Consider the following 17,392-nt stretch of genomic DNA (forward strand, 5'->3'; position numbering starts at 1 on the left):
GGGTGAGTCGCGGAATGAGAGGAGTAAGAAGTAATTGCAGATTATTATCATCTTTTGAGCTACACGTAATTATAACCGTTAGCTATAGCCCAACCACAATCCCTTTTCCAGACCTATCTCGACTTGTGATACACGATGATGGAAGCGCCGCTGGTAGTGAATACGAGTTTCCCCCCCGCCTTTCCTTTACGAGCACAGCGGTCGGCAATAGTTCTGACCCTATCGGCAAACACATTGCAGCGCACTACCAGTCCATAGGGGCCACAGAGAGCAGCCTCTGCACTGCCGGACCACTGGACTCGGTGGCACTTGGAACCGCCTATGTTCGTTTGCCTGCAGTCCCATTGTCCCTGCAGTTTGCGGTTCCCCACCCAATCGGCGATGTCGTAGACATCCTTTACATAGGGAGAGGCATCGCTTGTTTCGCAGGAGAGCACCGGGAAGAGCACGGGCTCCAAACCGCGGCGAGAGAGCGTGTTCGTGAAGTCGACATCTTTGGAGTCGTCATTATCAGGGCCGTCGTTCTCCGGGTTGTCGAGATCGAGTTCTTGAGTGGTGAAGTCGACGTTAGAGGTATCATGATCGAATCTGAAGGCATCGACGGCATCGAAGGTCTGGGGGTCGAGCTCGACCGCGAAGTTAAAGCCCTTGTCCTCGGAAACGGAAGCCGAGGAGTCAATCGCCATGCCGAGAGTGAGGACGGTGCGGGGGAGGGAGCTCGAGAGGAAGAGCATTGTAATGATAATGAAGAAATTCATCATGATTGCAATTGTTGGTAGGTGCACTGGAGAGCTTAATCAGGGTATGAGGAAATTATAGGAGGGAATTGATTGCTTTTATATACAATCGGGTAGTTGAATCTAGATACCTAAATACTATGGATTTCACCTTTAAAAAGATTAGTAATTTATGTTTAGTGTTTCTGAATATGCTCGATCCTTACAATGAGTTATTAGCTAAATATTAGCACGTATATATACATCATGTATATACATATTTAGCATATAAGATTGAATACCACGGACCTGAACCCTTGCATGTAATTATACTACATGTAGGATCTTTGTATACGTATTCCAATGTACGCCCTTCACAGTTAGTTAGTTTTTTTGACAATTAATATCATATGATCAGCTAGCTCAGCTTACAATTAAGGGGAGAGAATTTATAAAAACAACTGGGTTGACCATGGAAGTGAAGGGGTTTTGTTCACGCCATAGCGTTAGCTGCACGCGACATTCTTGTACCTAGAAATCAATGAAACTATGATATATATAACGGGAAAGGTCTTAATAAGTCGCTGCAGTACCTTTTGTAGTTTTGTACCTTTTGTAGTTTTATAGAACGCTTTGTTCTTTTTTTTACTTGTAGTGACAGGGAACTGTGTCTTTTTGCATCATGTGTTATTTCGGAGCGCGTATACCGAAAACTGTGTCATTTTAGGCCTTTTCCGTATATATATATATAAAAAGAGCATGAAAGTGAAATGATGATTAAAAAGTCACAAAGTGACATAAGAGAAATATCACGAAGGAGTCACGGAACTAGAGAAGAGTAAGAAGAAATTATAGATTCTTATTGTCTTGTAGGCTACACGTAATTATAACCATTAACTATAGCTCAACAATCCCTTTTCTAGAGCTTCGATGTGTTATACACGATGAGGGAAGCGCCGATGGTATCGTATATGAGTCTCCCCCCGGCCCTTCCATCGCGAGTACAATGCTCGACAACAGCCCTGATGCCCATGGCCAAGATTCTGCAGCTCACTATTAATCCATGGCGGCCACAGAGAGCAGCCTCCGCAGTGCCAGACCACTGGACTCTGTTGCACCTGGACTTGACCGGGTTCCTTTGCTTGCAGTCCCATTCTCCCTGCAATTTTGGGTTCATCATCCAATCGGCGACATCGCGGATATCTTTCACCCAGGGAGAGCCTTCGCTGGTTTCGCAAACGAGCAACGGGGGTACGGCACGGCGAGAGAGGGTGGGTGTGAAGCCGACATCCTCGGAATCGTCATTGTCAGGGCCGTCGTTCTTCGAGTTCTCGAGATCGCGTTCTTGGGTGGTGTTAAGGTCGACGCTCGGGGTGTTGTGAACGAATTCGGAGGCATCGACGGCATCGAAGGACTGGGGGAGCTCGATCGCGGAATTAAAGCCGTTGTCCTCGGGAATGGAAACGGAGGAGTCAGCCGCCATGCTGAGAGTGAGGGTGGCATGGGAGAAAAAGAGGAAGATCATGGTGGTGATAATGAAGAAATGCATCGTGATTGATATCGTTGGTAGCTAGCGTTGGAGATCACGGCTTGAGAAAGTTGCAGGAAATGAGGGTAGTGCCGGAATTAACGAGTGTGTTGCAATTGTGGGACGACGATGTATTTGCATGTATATATATATTGAACGTCTTTCATTCACGCCTTTTATAGAAAAATTAATCATGTACAATATACAAAGGAGCCAAGGCCTGGTTTAAGTTTTACATTTCACGCACCATTTTATATTAGGGTAATCTAGGCTCGTCCTCAACCCGTCTACTTCCATGTTTCTATGCAACGTACTGGTGGGCAGCTTGCTGCTAAGCACGGGATAGGTACAAGACTAGGGGTAATCAAAGTTGAGTTGAACGAGTTGGATGGACTTTAGTGCAAGTCTTTTGTCCAATTGATATATTATAGGCTTATCTGTGTTAGAACTTTAAGTACAGTAGCCAGCCATCAACCACAGCAGTCGACTACGTACGTGTGCCCAGGGATGTGGGCAGACGTTTTGCAGAAAGGGGAGGAAAAAGGATAAAAGCAACAGAGTGGAGGAATAGGAAGAAATAAAATAAAATAAAAACCAATTTAAACCATGCGTGTACTGCTGACAACTCTCATGTCTGTGCGCCCTCTTAAAGCTGATCAGGTCCTAGGTAGCCTTAGCACGTATAGCCCCGATTGGGAGTTCCGGCCATCGGGAGGGCTCGACAAAACAGAAGTATGCTTATACGTACTACGTACACGTATACAAGTACGTATATAACTCTGTAAAGAAATAAAAACCTCAATCGTCAAACAGGTTAGAACTTTCTTAGGGGCTGTCGAAGTGTTTTCTTAGTCTCATATTCCCTGGCTGCCACTGTGCACCATACTTTGTTTGATGCATAGGTACTTTATAATTTACCCTCTTTATGTATAGCTTCAACTTAACTTTCAACATCTTAAACCGGCCTTGGGACGAGACGAAGTTTTTAGCTTGCAAGTTGAAGCTCTTAGCTCGAGCCAAGGTTTTCTTCATGCAACACACTTTACAAATTAAAATCCACAGTCACTAAAAAGCTCAACTCAACCCATCCAACTCGTTCAACCAACTCAATTTTGATTGCATCTATAGCTAATTACAGTCGACTCTAAGTAGCTCGGTCTCGTTGGTGCTTGAAACTGCACGCATATAGAGTCAATACTCTAGTAAGTTTTTGACCAAATATCATGAGAGCGCGGCCTCGGACGTAAATTTCAAAGTAAGGAAATACAAATCATAAAAGGCTATCATGAAGGTCTCTTATTATATGCTTAGCTTGGTTTCTATATATCTTATGGGTACTAATATTACAGGCTCGATACATGTATCTAGGTTATTACTGCTGGTTCTAATGCACATTGGAAAGGATTTCGGGATTTTCACTGTTGCTATCATGTCACTTTATTTGCGCACTCTAGCTAAGTTAAAATTGTTTTTTTATTATAATTTTAACTTTATCTTTAAGGCTTTTGATAAACAATTACATTTCATACTAATTAAATCGTATAAAACATAATTGACTTGTCCAGATTATCCCCCCAAATCCTGCAGCCTCTAATTGTCGCCTACCAACGTTCTCTCCTTAAGGAACATAGACGACAATTCTGCCCCACTCGTACTGCCCATATCCACCAGCCAAGCCGTTGACATTGCACTGTTCAGCAACAGCGCGGCCAACCTTTCCGGCAGTTTTGCAGTGGACCTGAGACGCAACAGGTCCACAGATCCCCATTGCTGCGCTTTTGTGGTCGGTCATTTGGGTGCACTTGGATCCGGACCCGTTGGTCTGCTTGCAGATAGCGGCTTTGTTCGCGAGGGTGTTGGCGGCACGGAGGACGTCTGCGGTGTAGGGGGAACCGCTGGTGGTTTCGCAGACGACAAAGGCGTTGAATTGTCTCTCTTCGAGAGTGCCATCAGCCTCGAGCGTGGAGTTGAAGTCGACGATGCTGGTGTCAGTGACGGCAGTGGGGACAACGAGGGCCACGGCGGTGTGGGCGAGGACGAAAAGAGCAGTGAGGGAGGTGAAGAACTTCATGGTGATTATTATTTGGTAGAGATTGTGAATTGGAGTTTTTGGTGCGAAAGAAATGAGGTTTTTTGGAGGAAAGAATGCTGTGCCTGAGCGTGAGGGTTATATTCTTGTTTCAAGATAGTTTTTGTAAGAGGAATTTAAGATTCAAAATTCGTTAGGTTTTTATAACGAGAATTTTTTTTGTGTTTTTAGAATGGAAAGGGCCCCGAAACAAAGCGCCAAGATTCGTAAATACATGATAGCATTTACATTCGATAAGGGATACCGATAACACGGCCAGCTGCCGTGACGAGAATAATATTTTTAATTCTACTTCTGACAAAACTATCACACGATATTATTGATTAACCATCTTCTACAAGAGAAAAGATAGCTGACACTATATATCTATTTAGGAAACATTTCGAAAATGGGGAGTGTTTGTTAGTAAATCCTGCCTTCTTTTACTTTTCTAAATAGTCTCCCGGATCATCTCCGGCCAGCCTTTTCCACGTTAACTCCCAATGTTCTCCAACTTTCTAACATAGTTTTCAAGCCAGTGTATGATAAATGGAATACAATACCGGTATCCAGCACGTGTGCGTAGGACCAGTCATAGGGAAAGAAAGGAATCGATTGGCATGAATAATATTATCAACATAAAACGGAATCTATAATTGAAACCCTCGACCTCGAAACGTCCTATATATTCGTTCCCTGCGATAGATATGATTAAACCTATCACTACTAAGACTATTTACTGTAACGAGCGCTGTAATTAGGGTCTCGGCCGTCAGGCGAGGCAATTTTGATCCTTAATCATGGGAAATGTCAATCAATCAAGCCAGCGAATGAAATACCCTACACTTCTGGGGCTGCTGTAAATGATCAAAATGTAGATAAAGTTATTTGCTCTGTACTACATGTATATAAAGTTATTTGCTCTGTACTACATGTATATAGCGCCGTTCTATGAGTGTTACATGAGAGGGAGCCTTGTCCCAATTAAGCACGCGTGATTATGATCACAGTACTAATGGAAAAGCAATGCTACTGCTTATGTCGGTCATCTCACTACATGTAGTCTCCGGGTGTAGTACCAGCTAGTGCGACCCCTGGTAAGATTGAATTCAATTTTGATTGACACACGTATGTACATGTAGGTACACGTTGTCAACTTAAGTGTCATGATGACAAATCCGTATGGACCCGAGTGATATTCTGTGACTACGATGCGGGTTTAAGGTTTCCTACAAACATTATTACAGATGATGAGTAGAAGATGAATAAGATCTAGCCTCGGCCGCCTACATGTACTTATATGTATGCAATGGGGATCCAAAGATATGGCGTAATTCCTTCCTAATGCTTATGTGGCCCTATGTTTTGGCACCATGTTCGACGAGAGGTCTTTACGACATGTAGTCTCGTGCCAATCCCGTAGTCAAAACTGTGGCCAGAAAGGGCTAGCAGAGATCAAGATCCTCTTGTACGACACATTTACATACATCCTGGTACATGCGGTGTTTTCCACTAGACTTTGACGCTACGCAATGTATCACAGATACATGTAGGTACATGCATGTGTATATTCAAACTAGGAAAGGTTTAGACCTCGAAGCTTATCAAGAGGCATATGTATGTGCCAAAAAGGTTACTTATATATTTTTGATGCCAGGACTCCCCCATCCACTGCACATCAACCCATCTTTAAAACCCTTCTGCTATTCTTTCACCGCGGGTCAAAGATTCGGCGGATTCATAACAGGGAGAGGGCTTCAAATACATCAACTTCAGATTAGCCCTTACGAGGGGTGTCGAGTTCTCGGTCTGTTAATGAACAACATAGCCCTTCAAATCGTAAAGATTAAACGGCCATTCCGGTACCTGTACTACATCTAGTTTAGTTAATGACAGCATAACTGGCCACCACGCGCGTTTCACTTAAGCTTAGATTCGATACAACATTCTAGTTCCTCTGTAAGTGTTTTATTTCACCCTCAGTAAAGCCTTTTATACATTATACATAAAATCATAAGACCTATAGCTAATTCATAAACACTAAATAAACAACTCATTACTTCTCCCCCTCAACATGCACATCTACCCTCTCAACGCCCTGATGCGTCTCAAGGTTAGCATTATTCATGTGTTTACCAGATAGTTTTCTTATCATATCTTGGAGTGGCGATGTCTCGAATGCCTGGTCGACAGATTCGAGAGAGCGACCTTTCGTCTCAGGCATGAAGAAGATAAAGATCACTAATGTACCTATTAGTAACATGCAACTAGAGGGAAATTCCGCAAGAACGTACAAACTGCGAAAAATGTGGATCCTCCCCACAGGAAATATGGCCCCGAGGACGAACTCGCCAGGAACATTGGTGTCGTAAACGCGACGACCCAATTAACACTCTATATACCCAGTTAGTCATGACTGCCCTTCCATGAGGAGGAGGAGAAGGAGGAGGATGGGTAAAATATACCCAATTTGCCGATAATGAAAGACTACTAGCAGCTGCTCTCGTCTTGATTGGCTGGATTTCAGTCACATATATCCTGCACATGATAGCGGTTGTTGAACAAAATCCTATCAGGAAGAGGTAGATCAATGCAATGACTGCATATCGACCGTGCTCGGTGCTGTTGGCGCCAGATGCATAGATACCACCAATTGCGACCATCGTCGCAGCACAGAAACCATTGCCAAATATCATGGTTGGTCGGCGTCCCCTATCCTAGTGGTTAGTTATAACACTATATGAGTGGTGATATGGCTGCTTCTTACCACTTGTCTGTGAAAAACTGGGCAATGATGGTAAAAACAACGTTCACCAAGCCCGAAACACCACTCGCCAGAAAACTAGCATTTGTACTGCTCAATCCCGCCTGCGTAAACAGCACAGGAGCATAATAAAGAAGTCCATCAATTCCGGTAAGTTGCTGCATTCCGCTCATGAACACTCCCAGAGATGTCCTCCCTCTTGTCTCTTTTTCAAACATCAATTTCGTGTCATCAACCAACCTCCTGAACCATCCTCTGGAGTCTGAATAATCCTCATCACGAATTAATGTCAGTATCTCCTCCTTCTCGATATCAGTTGAATTTTTCGTTATTTCAAGAATCTCAAGCGCTGCTAGTGCCTCTTCTTTGCGGCCAACATGGAAAAGCCACCTCGGCGAGTGCGGGAGGAAGAGACAGCCAACACAAATCCCACTTGCAATAAGTGTCTGACACGCAAAGGGCAGTCTCCAGGATAAGGAACTATCGATCCTCAAGCTCCCGTAGCAAATAAAGTACCCAGCACAGATACCCAAGCAGATGCCCAACTGCACCAGGGATGCAACTCTCCCGCGTGCTTTTCCAGGCGTCACTTCAACCGCATAGACTGTGATGGGAGATAAGAAGATTCCCTCGCCCATTCCGGCGAATATTCGCCCAATAAACAGCATTGCGAGACCCTCAGATCTCCCGCCTCCAAAACCAGAGAGGCACTGTAGCAGTGAGCCGACTGCGTAGCAACCTGAACCAAGGGCAATTGCGTATGTTCGGGAAATTCTGTCTGCAATTGGGCCAGCTACTAGGGAGGAGATACAGGCAGGAATGAGGATCATAGATATGACGAGACCGTGGAGAGTGGGTGAGAGGGGGCCGAATAGGCCTTGGAAGTATGGCATGAGGGTAACGGGCCCAATCGAGCCTGTATCGAAGCTACAAAATGTCAGTTTCTGAGATTGAGAGCTCTGCTTTCTGGGAGGATAACAAACCCATAGATGAATCCTCCGAGTGAGACGAATGCTGCGCATCGCACATACATCGGCATATAGAGGTATTCCCTCATATGACTCAGTAGTGAGGCCCCATTTATGTGACTCGAAAGACGATAGGATACTTCTGAAAGATATATTTATCGTTTTGTCTCTCTGGAAAAAGACTTCCGCACTTATAAAAATCAAACTGACGACTTGCTCTAGCGACTCCAACAAATAATGGGAGTTTCTCTCACTACCTTTTATACTCAATCCAGCACTCACCAAATCTTCTGTTACGGTACCTATCACAAATAAAGAGAGGATTAATTTTTTCTAACTAATCCTTATCAAAGTACATATTCCAACCGGCGCAGAGTATACCGCGAGTGCATTTCGGACCACAGTGCGCCGAAAGCTACTGGTGGCGCATTGTGTCCCCTACTCTAAATGTGCAGTAGGGTGGTGCAGTTACCAGGGGAGTACCGAGAAATCTTATTAACTAGCACTATTTCTTCTACTTGATGATTGCATATTGGCTAATCAAGTAAATGATTTTTTTTTTTAAAAAAAAAAACATACCGGAATGAGTAGGGCTTTTTCGTTCGGGTCTCGGATTACTTTGTTCGCCTAATCCGCTTATGCAAGGCTTGAGTTTCTAGGAATGATAGTAGGTGAATAAATGGGAGGGCGGGGGGGGTGCACAATATATGGTTGATAGAGGACCGATATACCGCGTCTATGCTCTACTTGTGGTAGGAGTCGGTGCCGAGTGGGGTTGGTAATGACTTTTTTTCTACCTTGGCGGCTGCAACTGCCTGGCATCTAGGCCCTGGAATGCACAGTCGGAATTTCTTTCTTTGATTAAGCAGCCCTTCAGCGATGGTCATGCATGCTTAATATAATTCAAAGGGAGGACCCGAAAAAAATAAGGAATCCTCAGACCCCTCAGTAGAGTAGGGTAGGTGAACACTCTATCCTAAAAGTTGCAGGCTGTAAGCCTCTTGTTACAGCGCCATCTCGACCGAACTAGCGCGATACAGCAACTGGGGATCTGAAGAAGTTCTTTCTCGAGAAACCCTAATTTTGAGATTCAGAAAGAAACTGGGTTTCGGAAAGCTTTCCGGGAGGCAGGTAACTACTTCTCTTCACATCCTCAACAAGGAAATCCTCGTTACCTTCTACAAAGATATCAACATCTGATATCGATATGAGTCCGGAAATTCTTATCCCTATCAGCTGCATGATGCTAGCCCTAAATCCTTGTGGATGAAAATCTTAACATGGGTGGTTTGCCACAACTACCCCTTGGGCTAGTGAAGCTGGCGGGGGCCATAGAGTGGTCTGTGCGTCGAATATAGGCTATCCTCAGAGTTGTACTCTCATTATTAGCAGTGATCCCTACGAGCTCTAGGTAGAGTATCATATCAGCACGATACATGTAGGTACATGTGCCTAGCGCATAAGGGGCGGCCCGCGTGATTGAGATTAGTTCAAGGTTCAGGAATGTGCTTCCACCAGAACGATTTTTTCCGTAAGGAGAATTGTTAAAGGTGCATATATCAGACTTGACTCCAAATAGTGTAGCTACTCATTCGACAGCATAGCATGGTTTTGCAATACGATCTACATGATCGATTTCTAATCAGAAATATTAATTATCAGGATTCGCCAGCATTTCTTCGATCAATTGCCCGTGTCGCCGCCACAAATCAACTAATAGCCCTATGGAAACTTATAAAAAAAAGACGCCTCAAACAACGAAAAAAAAAACAGCAAGTTACACAGAAATAAGAAATTAGAAGCCAATCCCCAGCTGATCCTAAAAGGACGACTAAAATGAGTATACCGTCACACCGTGATAGAATGGTAGGGGTATAAGAGGGGGATATACAGAGGCTTGTCTTGGCTCCCTCTAAAAAAAAAAAAGCAAAAACCTGCAAGCCATCATTCGCTCTCGCAACCACCTCATTTGGGAGTCGAGTGACAAGCTATGATCGTCTTTACTCATCCACACCGGAATCATCCATCTTGTTCCGCCGCTGCGGATGGTTCCTTGTTTTTCAGCTTTTTCTTCTTACCTTTCCTCTTTTCTTTTTCTTCTTTGGCGGGCTCTCTGCAGGTGCCTGCTCCTCCGCATCTTCTTCCTCGCTCGAGGATTCCTGCTCAATCAGGGCCAAGTCCCCATCCTCGCCCAAGCAGCTCTTTACCGTTTCTTCCAACAGCATTCCTAACATTCCTCCCCGTCAGCACATTAAACACAGGCAAATCGGGGAAAACCAACCAACAGCCAGCAGCGCGGTCTCGTCCATACTCCGATAACTGACCGCCCCCATCCCATGCGCGCCATAAAAGTCTGCGACATACTGATGGACCGCAATCAATAAGTCCTACTCATACACCAACGTTAGCCACCGCGCCCATCAACCACGACCACAACCACAACCACCACAAGCAAACTCACGGAATCCGGTAGCCCCTCCCCACCACCCTCCGCATACGGGATCGGAGCCTCGGGCGCGTTCCTTCGCCGCCCTAGCACCTCGTCCGCCGTCTGGGCCGTCTGCGACCGTTTGTGGAGCTCCCCATTCGTGTCGTGGACGCGGCGCGAGTGCACGAAGCCTTCGTAATTGACGCGGTTGGCCACTGCGTCGTACACGGTTGCGTGGCGGGTGCCTCGGCGGGAGCGCGGGTCCGGGTCCGGGTCCGGTGATGCGGAGTCGGACGAGGGCGCTTTGCGTTTCGGCATCGTTGGTGCGTCGTTACGAATGGAGAAGGGAAGGAAACTCTCTCTAGCAGGAACGGCTATTGAGCCGCACCTTAAATTTTTAGGTGGCTTGGCGGTGGACTGGGTATAACCCTAGCCCTGGTTGTGACCGCGGGGGTTGGATATGGGGACAATAACTTTAGAGTTAATATAAGGGAGGGTAGGAGTGGGGAAGTGTTGGTGGGGGGGACGTTGAGTAATTTGGATGTGGAGCAATCATTGACCTTGTTGACACAGATTGATAGAGGATCGACCACTCAAATAGTTGGGCTCATGCCACGAGGCGCCTAAGATACGGCTTACAGTCTGCTTGCTGGCCCTACCAGTCCCGAAAAAGATCAAAGAATATATGTCAATATCCGGAGAAAGACAAGTAGCCAATTGAAAAATGAGCTCCCTAGATGTTGTGATACATATTACTACAGCACTCCCTCTAGCAAGACTAGCCACATTACCTAGAGTCTTTACCCCGGCCAGGTTACCTTGGTAATCAAGCGAACATTTCGTATCCAGACGGCCACTCGTGGTCACAGTGACTCACTCCAATAAATAAAAAGAATATATGACGGCACGATGTGCGCCGTTGTGCATATATGACCTACGTCGCAGTAACTTAAATACCTATCGATTATGGTGCAATCGTTTGACAGCCTACATGTGACGCTCAATTTTCACGCTCCTTGATAGGATTGGTAATCTGATGCCAGTAGTCATAGAATATCACTCGATTCAAGATACGAGACAAGTTAGGAAAACCGCTGCCCTTCGGGTATCCACTCTAGATAATCACAAACATTTACTCTTCCAAGACAGACATAACGAACATGCGGTCTAATTGAGGGTGTAAGAGCTCGAGGCACTCGTGGTCAAAAAATGCTCAAGCAGGGTCTCAAGGAAAAAAGAATTCAGGAAGAAATGATGATCGAACTATGATAGACAGTGAGTCAAGTTCTAAAATTGGCGTGGAGCATATTACTCGCCACGCCGGGCTTCGTGGGTTTTGTCTATACTTTATCATGATTTTTGGCCCGATATTCCGATACGTATACGTATCCTCTGATGTGTTGATTCGACGGGGCAGGGTTAGGTGCTTGTACGTCCGCAATTGCAGTGAGAATCGACAAGTGATCTTCCTGTATACTAGCCTAGAGAGGGAGAATATCAGCCCGCCATAAGTGCTCGTGTCCTATTATGTATTCGTAGTTATAGTTAGTCTCGTACCCATCACCTACGAGCAGCTTTGTATGAGCCTAATTCTTGGTACACATGGAGAGGGAATTCGAATGGAGGCCATGGTAGCTAACCAGGGAGGAAGAGAAAAAAAAATTATTGGCGTGCTCATTCAATCTTGTTACTAGTATCTTCTATTACTATACTCGCATATCAAGTATGTATTTGCGCAATCAGCAAAACACACACAGAATCCAGAGAGCTTTCCCATCTCCCCTGAAATTATGTGTCTTCTATCTAGACACCTGAAAGACTCTACAGGCCACTTTTAGGCCATATCTACAAAGAACAAGCCCTGAAGGTGAAATGTGTCTAAAAGGGTCCTTTTATGGCATCTTTACCAGTATCTCAATTGGGCCAAGAATTTGAAGCATGGACCTCCTTTATCAAAATTATACTATACTTGGTTGTTGATATTTTGGTTTAGGTGTGGGGCTTTTTATGAGTTGTTGAAACCTCGATTTTTAGTGTGTTTTGCTGGTTGGGCAAATACATAATTGACGTGCGAGTATGTAGTAGAAAAAACAAGACGGAGCGAAGCTTTCCGCAAGCAGTCACGGAGTGTTCTGCTCTGGGGCAAAAGCTTGCTAGGCAATCTACATTTTGTCTCACTCCCCTAAAAAAAAATAAAGAAAGAAAAGAAAAGAAAAGAAAAGAAAAGAAAAGAAAAGAAAAGAAAAGAAAAGAAAAGAAAAGAAAAGAAAAGAAAAGAAAAGATGCAATGCAACAAATTTGAGTTCATAAATATTTAACCAACGCCTGCCTACATGCAACCCGACCTCCCACAACCTGGCTGATCGACCAAAACACACAAAACAGAAACAATCTAACCTAACATGAACCGGCCAGCCCCTTACAAGAAGTTGTTCCTCATCTTATCCTTGCGAGTCATGGTGCCGTTCGATTTGGTAGTCCTCCAGACGTTCGAGTACGGGTCGAAGTCAGCGCGGCGATTGCGCGGGTACTCCAACAAGTTCGCCACATTGGTTGAGTTCTTCCCGCCAAAGACCTCGTTCACAAACGCAAATGTCATGTCCATCCCTGCCGCCTTTCCAGACGAAGACCAGATCTTCCCATCCACGGTCCACCTGGCCTTGCGCTGCCAGTGTACCTTCTTGCCTTGCTGAACGGACCAGTTCCAGATCGCCTTGCTGCTGGTAGCCTTCTTTCCATCAAGAACACCAGTCCTAGCAACGATGCCAGAGCCAGTACCAACTGTAATGAGGTACTTAAGCTTAGGGTAGGTGCCCTTGATGAAGTCGATGTACTCCTGATCGATCTTGAAAGCACCGATACCACCAGGGACGATGAGGACCTCAAGGTCTTTGGAAGTTGTGGAAAAGGTCGCAGTGGGCCAGATCTGCTGTGAGAAGCTGGAGCCGGCGTTCCAAATGTTTTTCATCTCAGGTCCCTTGGTGGAGACAGGTTGCCAGGTTTTGGAGATGATGGTGAGATCCATCTTGACGCTTTCAGAGAGTGTGTTGAGGATGTCAAGAGGGCCAAAGACATCTAGTGCCTGGAAGCCGGGGTAGACTACGATACCAAACTTTGTGGGCTTTTTGGGGGCTGGAATGATAGGTCAGCTATTATGTACGTATGTTGGTTGTGATATTCTTTGGTTTACTTACCACCGTTTCTGTCATCTGAGTACGGTCTCGAAAGGCGCCGGTTGCGATAACGGCGGCTGATATAGCCTCTATCCTTATACTTATAGTCTTTACCTTTATACTTATGGTCCTTTTCCATATAATCCCTGTCCCAATCCAGATCCTGTTCATAATCATCATCATAACCATAGCTATAGTCCCTGCTGAGAGCTTCCAAAGTTTCGAGCGCGGACAACGGACGATCAGCATCGTAGCCTGCATCAGATCCAAAATCATGGTAGGCGAGTGCCGACGAAGCGGTCATGCAGAAAACGCTGAAATAAATTGCGGCCTTCATCTTTGTTTGTGAGTTATAAAATGAGGTTGTATAAAGAGTGTATGTAATGAATGAAACGTATCAAACGTATTTCTTGATCAACAAGATCTTAGAAAAGAAGGAAAGGAGCGACGATTGAAGAATCGAAAGGAAAGGAAATCTGAGACCCCGATGATGTATGTATGGACGAGAGAGAGAAGAGGCACATTGCTCTGCCGGAGAAATCGACCGGTTTATATACATTTAGATCAAAAATCTTCGAGCTTTTCACCGGTGTTGATGCCGTATCCGAATCCCACATCGTGAGATTCGAGGGCGTGATTTTGTCACCGGATAAGGGATAATAGACCTAGGAAACAATATACAAATAACGGCAGTTTTGTTCTGAGGCGATCTAAGACGCTCGGTCAGAAAATTTGAGTGTAAATACCATAAACCCTTTTTACCGGTGTATCGGTGAGCATTTATGACGTGACAGGTTTCCAGTTCAGGGAGACAAGTGCTAAGAATGGTAGTAATTGCTTAAATTATCATCCTGGTAATCCTGTGCCATGGTTACTCAAGTCAAGGGTTAAAGGGTTGGCGACGACATTGCTGCGCCAGCAACCCGCCGGTGATGAGAAGAAAATCATATCACAGCATGATATGTTCGCCAAAGAAAATTATTCCAGAATTTATTTATTCCTTCTCTCGCGTAGTAGCTAAGTTTGTTTTTGTTCTCGTTATCGCGCGCAAGACCCCGAGAGTCTACGCTCACTGGAACTGCTATTGCAATTGCCAAGGGGAAGACAAGCTCCCGAACTCCACGCCCCAACTGCCATAGCTCCGTAGATCGAACACCAAAAATTCCTCAGGTTATAAGTATATTAGTCGTTTCCTATCCCGAGCCTGTGGACCGGGTATGAGTTTTGTCGACTGCGAGTACTTGACTATTATGAGTGCAGCACTAGGCTGTTAGACACCAGGTCGCTCGCCCGAGAGATTTTATTTCCATGGTTTCAAACAATCATAGCGTTTACTTTAGATGAGATATATACAATAAGTGAGTCCACCTATTCTGAAGTTTGAGAGCAAATCTAACTCATGGGAATACGGCTTTCGCTCCCGAAGTATTCAACTTCTGATAGCGCTTCGGGGGCATAGAGCTCTCGGCTTCTAGCTCATGCTCAGCAGACCCATCAGAGCCAGCCAACAAGTGATAGGCAATCACCTTATCTCCGCCTTCATAGCTGTTGCGAAATTCAACACTAAGCCAGTCATTATGGGGATTTGGTGCCGCGTATACCCATACCACACCTAGTATGAGATAAATATCATTAGAGCTAGAGCGGATCAATCAGCTTACGGTTGTTAGGCGAACGTGTAATTATTGAACTTACTTATCGTATCACTTTTGAGCGGTATGTATTTGCAAGGTTATTTCCTGTTAACCGTTCAGATGGAGAGGAACTGTGACACATATATAGTTCAGCTCTAATCCGTTGGAGTAAATGGACATAGAGAGAGACGGCATGCAGGTACTAGGTCGAGTGACCATATATGTTCAAATCGGTGATTATGACACATATGGCATGCATCTCTGCAACGAAAAGGAAATATATACATGTAAATTTCATACCGGATCTCGTATCTTTTGGTCTGTGGCCCTGCCATCTTCCTTCTCGAATCTTTAACCTATTTAGGAAATGCAGGCATACATGTAATCTACATGTATATTCTACTACTACATGTCTGTACAGCTGTTCTATTTTATGACATCCTATTCCTCTAATCCTCCCGTCTAGCTATCCTCAGTGCAGTTCGAATTCATCGCGAGCTCGTACCAACGCCCACCGCATAGCCATCCTCAAACCCACGTCTCAATAACCTTTGACTTTAGGAAAATATGCTTAAAGTGCAGAGTGTATGCAAGATGGGTGCTTTAAATATAACGATGAGGCATATTTACAAATTGCCCTTACCGAAGGTCATATACTCAACGTATATGCGGCTACCAAGAAAGAGTAGGTATCACATCTTAGCTTATTTGACATCCCCCATTTCTAATAGGCATATTAGACCCTTGTGCGGGAGCACCCTTGCTCGATATAAAACGTGGTGGCGACGTAAGAGAAGAGGTGTAGGAACACCAGTCGTTCGACATATACTATACTGGCCTTGTGGCTTTCTTTCCTTGATAAACTGTAGCGGTGCAAGGGACATCTTCCTTCATGCTGTTATCCCGCCAGAACAAGGCTTTCAGATTCTTCATGTCCGTAGGTATGTATATACCGGCGATCAAATAACTTGCATCAATTGGCTGGTTAGTTAGTTATTGACCGTTCCAACTAGACAAGGCTGAAAAACTCATTCAGTTTGCCTCAACTTCCAAGGCCGAATCCATGATACAGGGTTATTTCATACATTGCTGTAGCCTCGATCGAAACAGGCACTCTACCTTGTATAAGATACCGCCACTCATTTGACGAGAGATCGATAACTGAGGCTGGGAATACCGGCGTGATACAGCACTGGCGTTCCGCACCAAATCTTGCAGAATTTACGTCAGCTGGTGAGTTTCTCTGACCTCCTAACTTCCTACTCGCGTATAGTAGAAAGAACCAAATATGAAATGCTTAAAACAAGATTTATTTGTATGGCAGAACGGCGCTACTCCGTACAAACAATCCCTGTATTCATCACTTGTATTTTTGAGACAAGTTTGGGATTTACTGGAAAGCTGTACTCGCGATCTCACTAGTACACAGAGACGACATGAAGTTACGTTCATGTAGACCATAGGGGTTTGAGGCTCAACAGTCAAATCTGCCTCGCATAGGACTTACCTGTTGAACCACTAACAGAGCTCTGTTCATAGTGGTAACACAAAAGAATTTGATTCCAAACTTCGGTTCAATTGGCCAATTAATCAAAATTAGTTTGATTGGCGGGCAAACACTCATTCACTATTGAACTACATACATACCTACATGTAGTTCATAAAGAGACATGGTCCATATAAACTATTCTCTGAAAGGAATCTTGCAGTATGAATATGTTGCATAACGACACCTAACCCTCGTAGCTTGCAGTGTTATACGTCAAATATCTTAGTTCAAATAGTAAGTCCTTGATCATAGTTAATTTCCCTCGGAATTTCGAACTTGGGAGTGGCTAACCATGCCAGGGGAACCACACGCACAATTCAGTTTGTGGCAAATAACCCCCATAGTATGTACATGCACAAGTCTAATAATGGGGCACGATCGAGCAATCTAAGGTCCTTTATCAAAGATGTTGGCATCTTAAGGCCACCGCATGAACTGTCGGGGTCATATGTATAAAAAATCAAGTTCCGCCATTTGTTTCACTGCGAGATAACGTTTTTGAAAAATTATTTCAACGAGCTATACGTGTAAATCGAGGTTTCTGCTAAAAAGTGATTTTAGGGT

The 17,392-nt window shown here is 44.7% G+C and overlaps 7 protein-coding genes across 7 annotated transcripts; 1 reads left to right on the forward strand and 6 right to left on the reverse strand.

The window, feature by feature from the left end:
* Positions 1 to 113: 113 nt before the first annotated feature.
* Positions 114 to 734, reverse strand: LAJ45_02297 (uncharacterized protein; the record flags this gene model as incomplete). Its single annotated transcript, XM_046111888.1, has 1 exon — positions 114 to 734. One exon carries the CDS (start codon positions 732 to 734, stop codon positions 114 to 116), a length of 621 nt encoding a protein of 206 aa, XP_045974788.1.
* Positions 735 to 1,635: 901 nt separating this feature from the next.
* LAJ45_02298 (uncharacterized protein) lies at positions 1,636 to 2,241 on the reverse strand (the record flags this gene model as incomplete). Its single annotated transcript, XM_046111889.1, has 1 exon — positions 1,636 to 2,241. The coding sequence occupies one exon, from the start codon at positions 2,239 to 2,241 to the stop codon at positions 1,636 to 1,638; it is 606 nt and encodes a 201-aa protein (XP_045974789.1).
* A 1,621-nt stretch (positions 2,242 to 3,862) lies between these two features.
* Positions 3,863 to 4,315, reverse strand: LAJ45_02299 (uncharacterized protein; the record flags this gene model as incomplete). The annotated part of the gene is made up of 1 exon (XM_046111890.1): positions 3,863 to 4,315. The coding sequence occupies one exon, from the start codon at positions 4,313 to 4,315 to the stop codon at positions 3,863 to 3,865; it is 453 nt and encodes a 150-aa protein (XP_045974790.1).
* Positions 4,316 to 6,368: 2,053 nt separating this feature from the next.
* On the reverse strand, positions 6,369 to 8,133 carry LAJ45_02300 (uncharacterized protein; the record flags this gene model as incomplete). The annotated part of the gene is made up of 5 exons (XM_046111891.1): positions 6,369 to 6,553; positions 6,607 to 6,706; positions 6,778 to 7,024; positions 7,080 to 8,003; positions 8,060 to 8,133. The coding sequence occupies 5 exons, from the start codon at positions 8,131 to 8,133 to the stop codon at positions 6,369 to 6,371; spliced, it is 1,530 nt and encodes a 509-aa protein (XP_045974791.1).
* A 1,706-nt stretch (positions 8,134 to 9,839) lies between these two features.
* LAJ45_02301 (uncharacterized protein) lies at positions 9,840 to 10,790 on the reverse strand (the record flags this gene model as incomplete). The annotated part of the gene is made up of 4 exons (XM_046111892.1): positions 9,840 to 9,863; positions 10,123 to 10,271; positions 10,326 to 10,431; positions 10,506 to 10,790. The coding sequence occupies 4 exons, from the start codon at positions 10,788 to 10,790 to the stop codon at positions 9,840 to 9,842; spliced, it is 564 nt and encodes a 187-aa protein (XP_045974792.1).
* A 2,101-nt stretch (positions 10,791 to 12,891) lies between these two features.
* LAJ45_02302 (uncharacterized protein) lies at positions 12,892 to 13,982 on the reverse strand (the record flags this gene model as incomplete). The annotated part of the gene is made up of 2 exons (XM_046111893.1): positions 12,892 to 13,604; positions 13,667 to 13,982. The coding sequence occupies 2 exons, from the start codon at positions 13,980 to 13,982 to the stop codon at positions 12,892 to 12,894; spliced, it is 1,029 nt and encodes a 342-aa protein (XP_045974793.1).
* A 1,141-nt stretch (positions 13,983 to 15,123) lies between these two features.
* Positions 15,124 to 17,163, forward strand: LAJ45_02303 (uncharacterized protein; the record flags this gene model as incomplete). Its single annotated transcript, XM_046111894.1, has 14 exons — positions 15,124 to 15,156; positions 15,218 to 15,260; positions 15,316 to 15,361; positions 15,462 to 15,478; positions 15,644 to 15,690; positions 15,746 to 15,780; positions 15,857 to 15,964; positions 16,020 to 16,066; positions 16,149 to 16,220; positions 16,293 to 16,401; positions 16,470 to 16,512; positions 16,604 to 16,617; positions 17,026 to 17,062; positions 17,128 to 17,163. The coding sequence occupies 14 exons, from the start codon at positions 15,124 to 15,126 to the stop codon at positions 17,161 to 17,163; spliced, it is 687 nt and encodes a 228-aa protein (XP_045974794.1).
* Positions 17,164 to 17,392: the final 229 nt, after the last annotated feature.

The sequence above is a fragment of the Morchella importuna genome (assembly GCF_003444635.1).
Source record: "Morchella importuna strain M04M26 chromosome Unknown Morimp01GS004, whole genome shotgun sequence".
NCBI classification, from domain to species: domain Eukaryota; kingdom Fungi; phylum Ascomycota; class Pezizomycetes; order Pezizales; family Morchellaceae; genus Morchella; species Morchella importuna.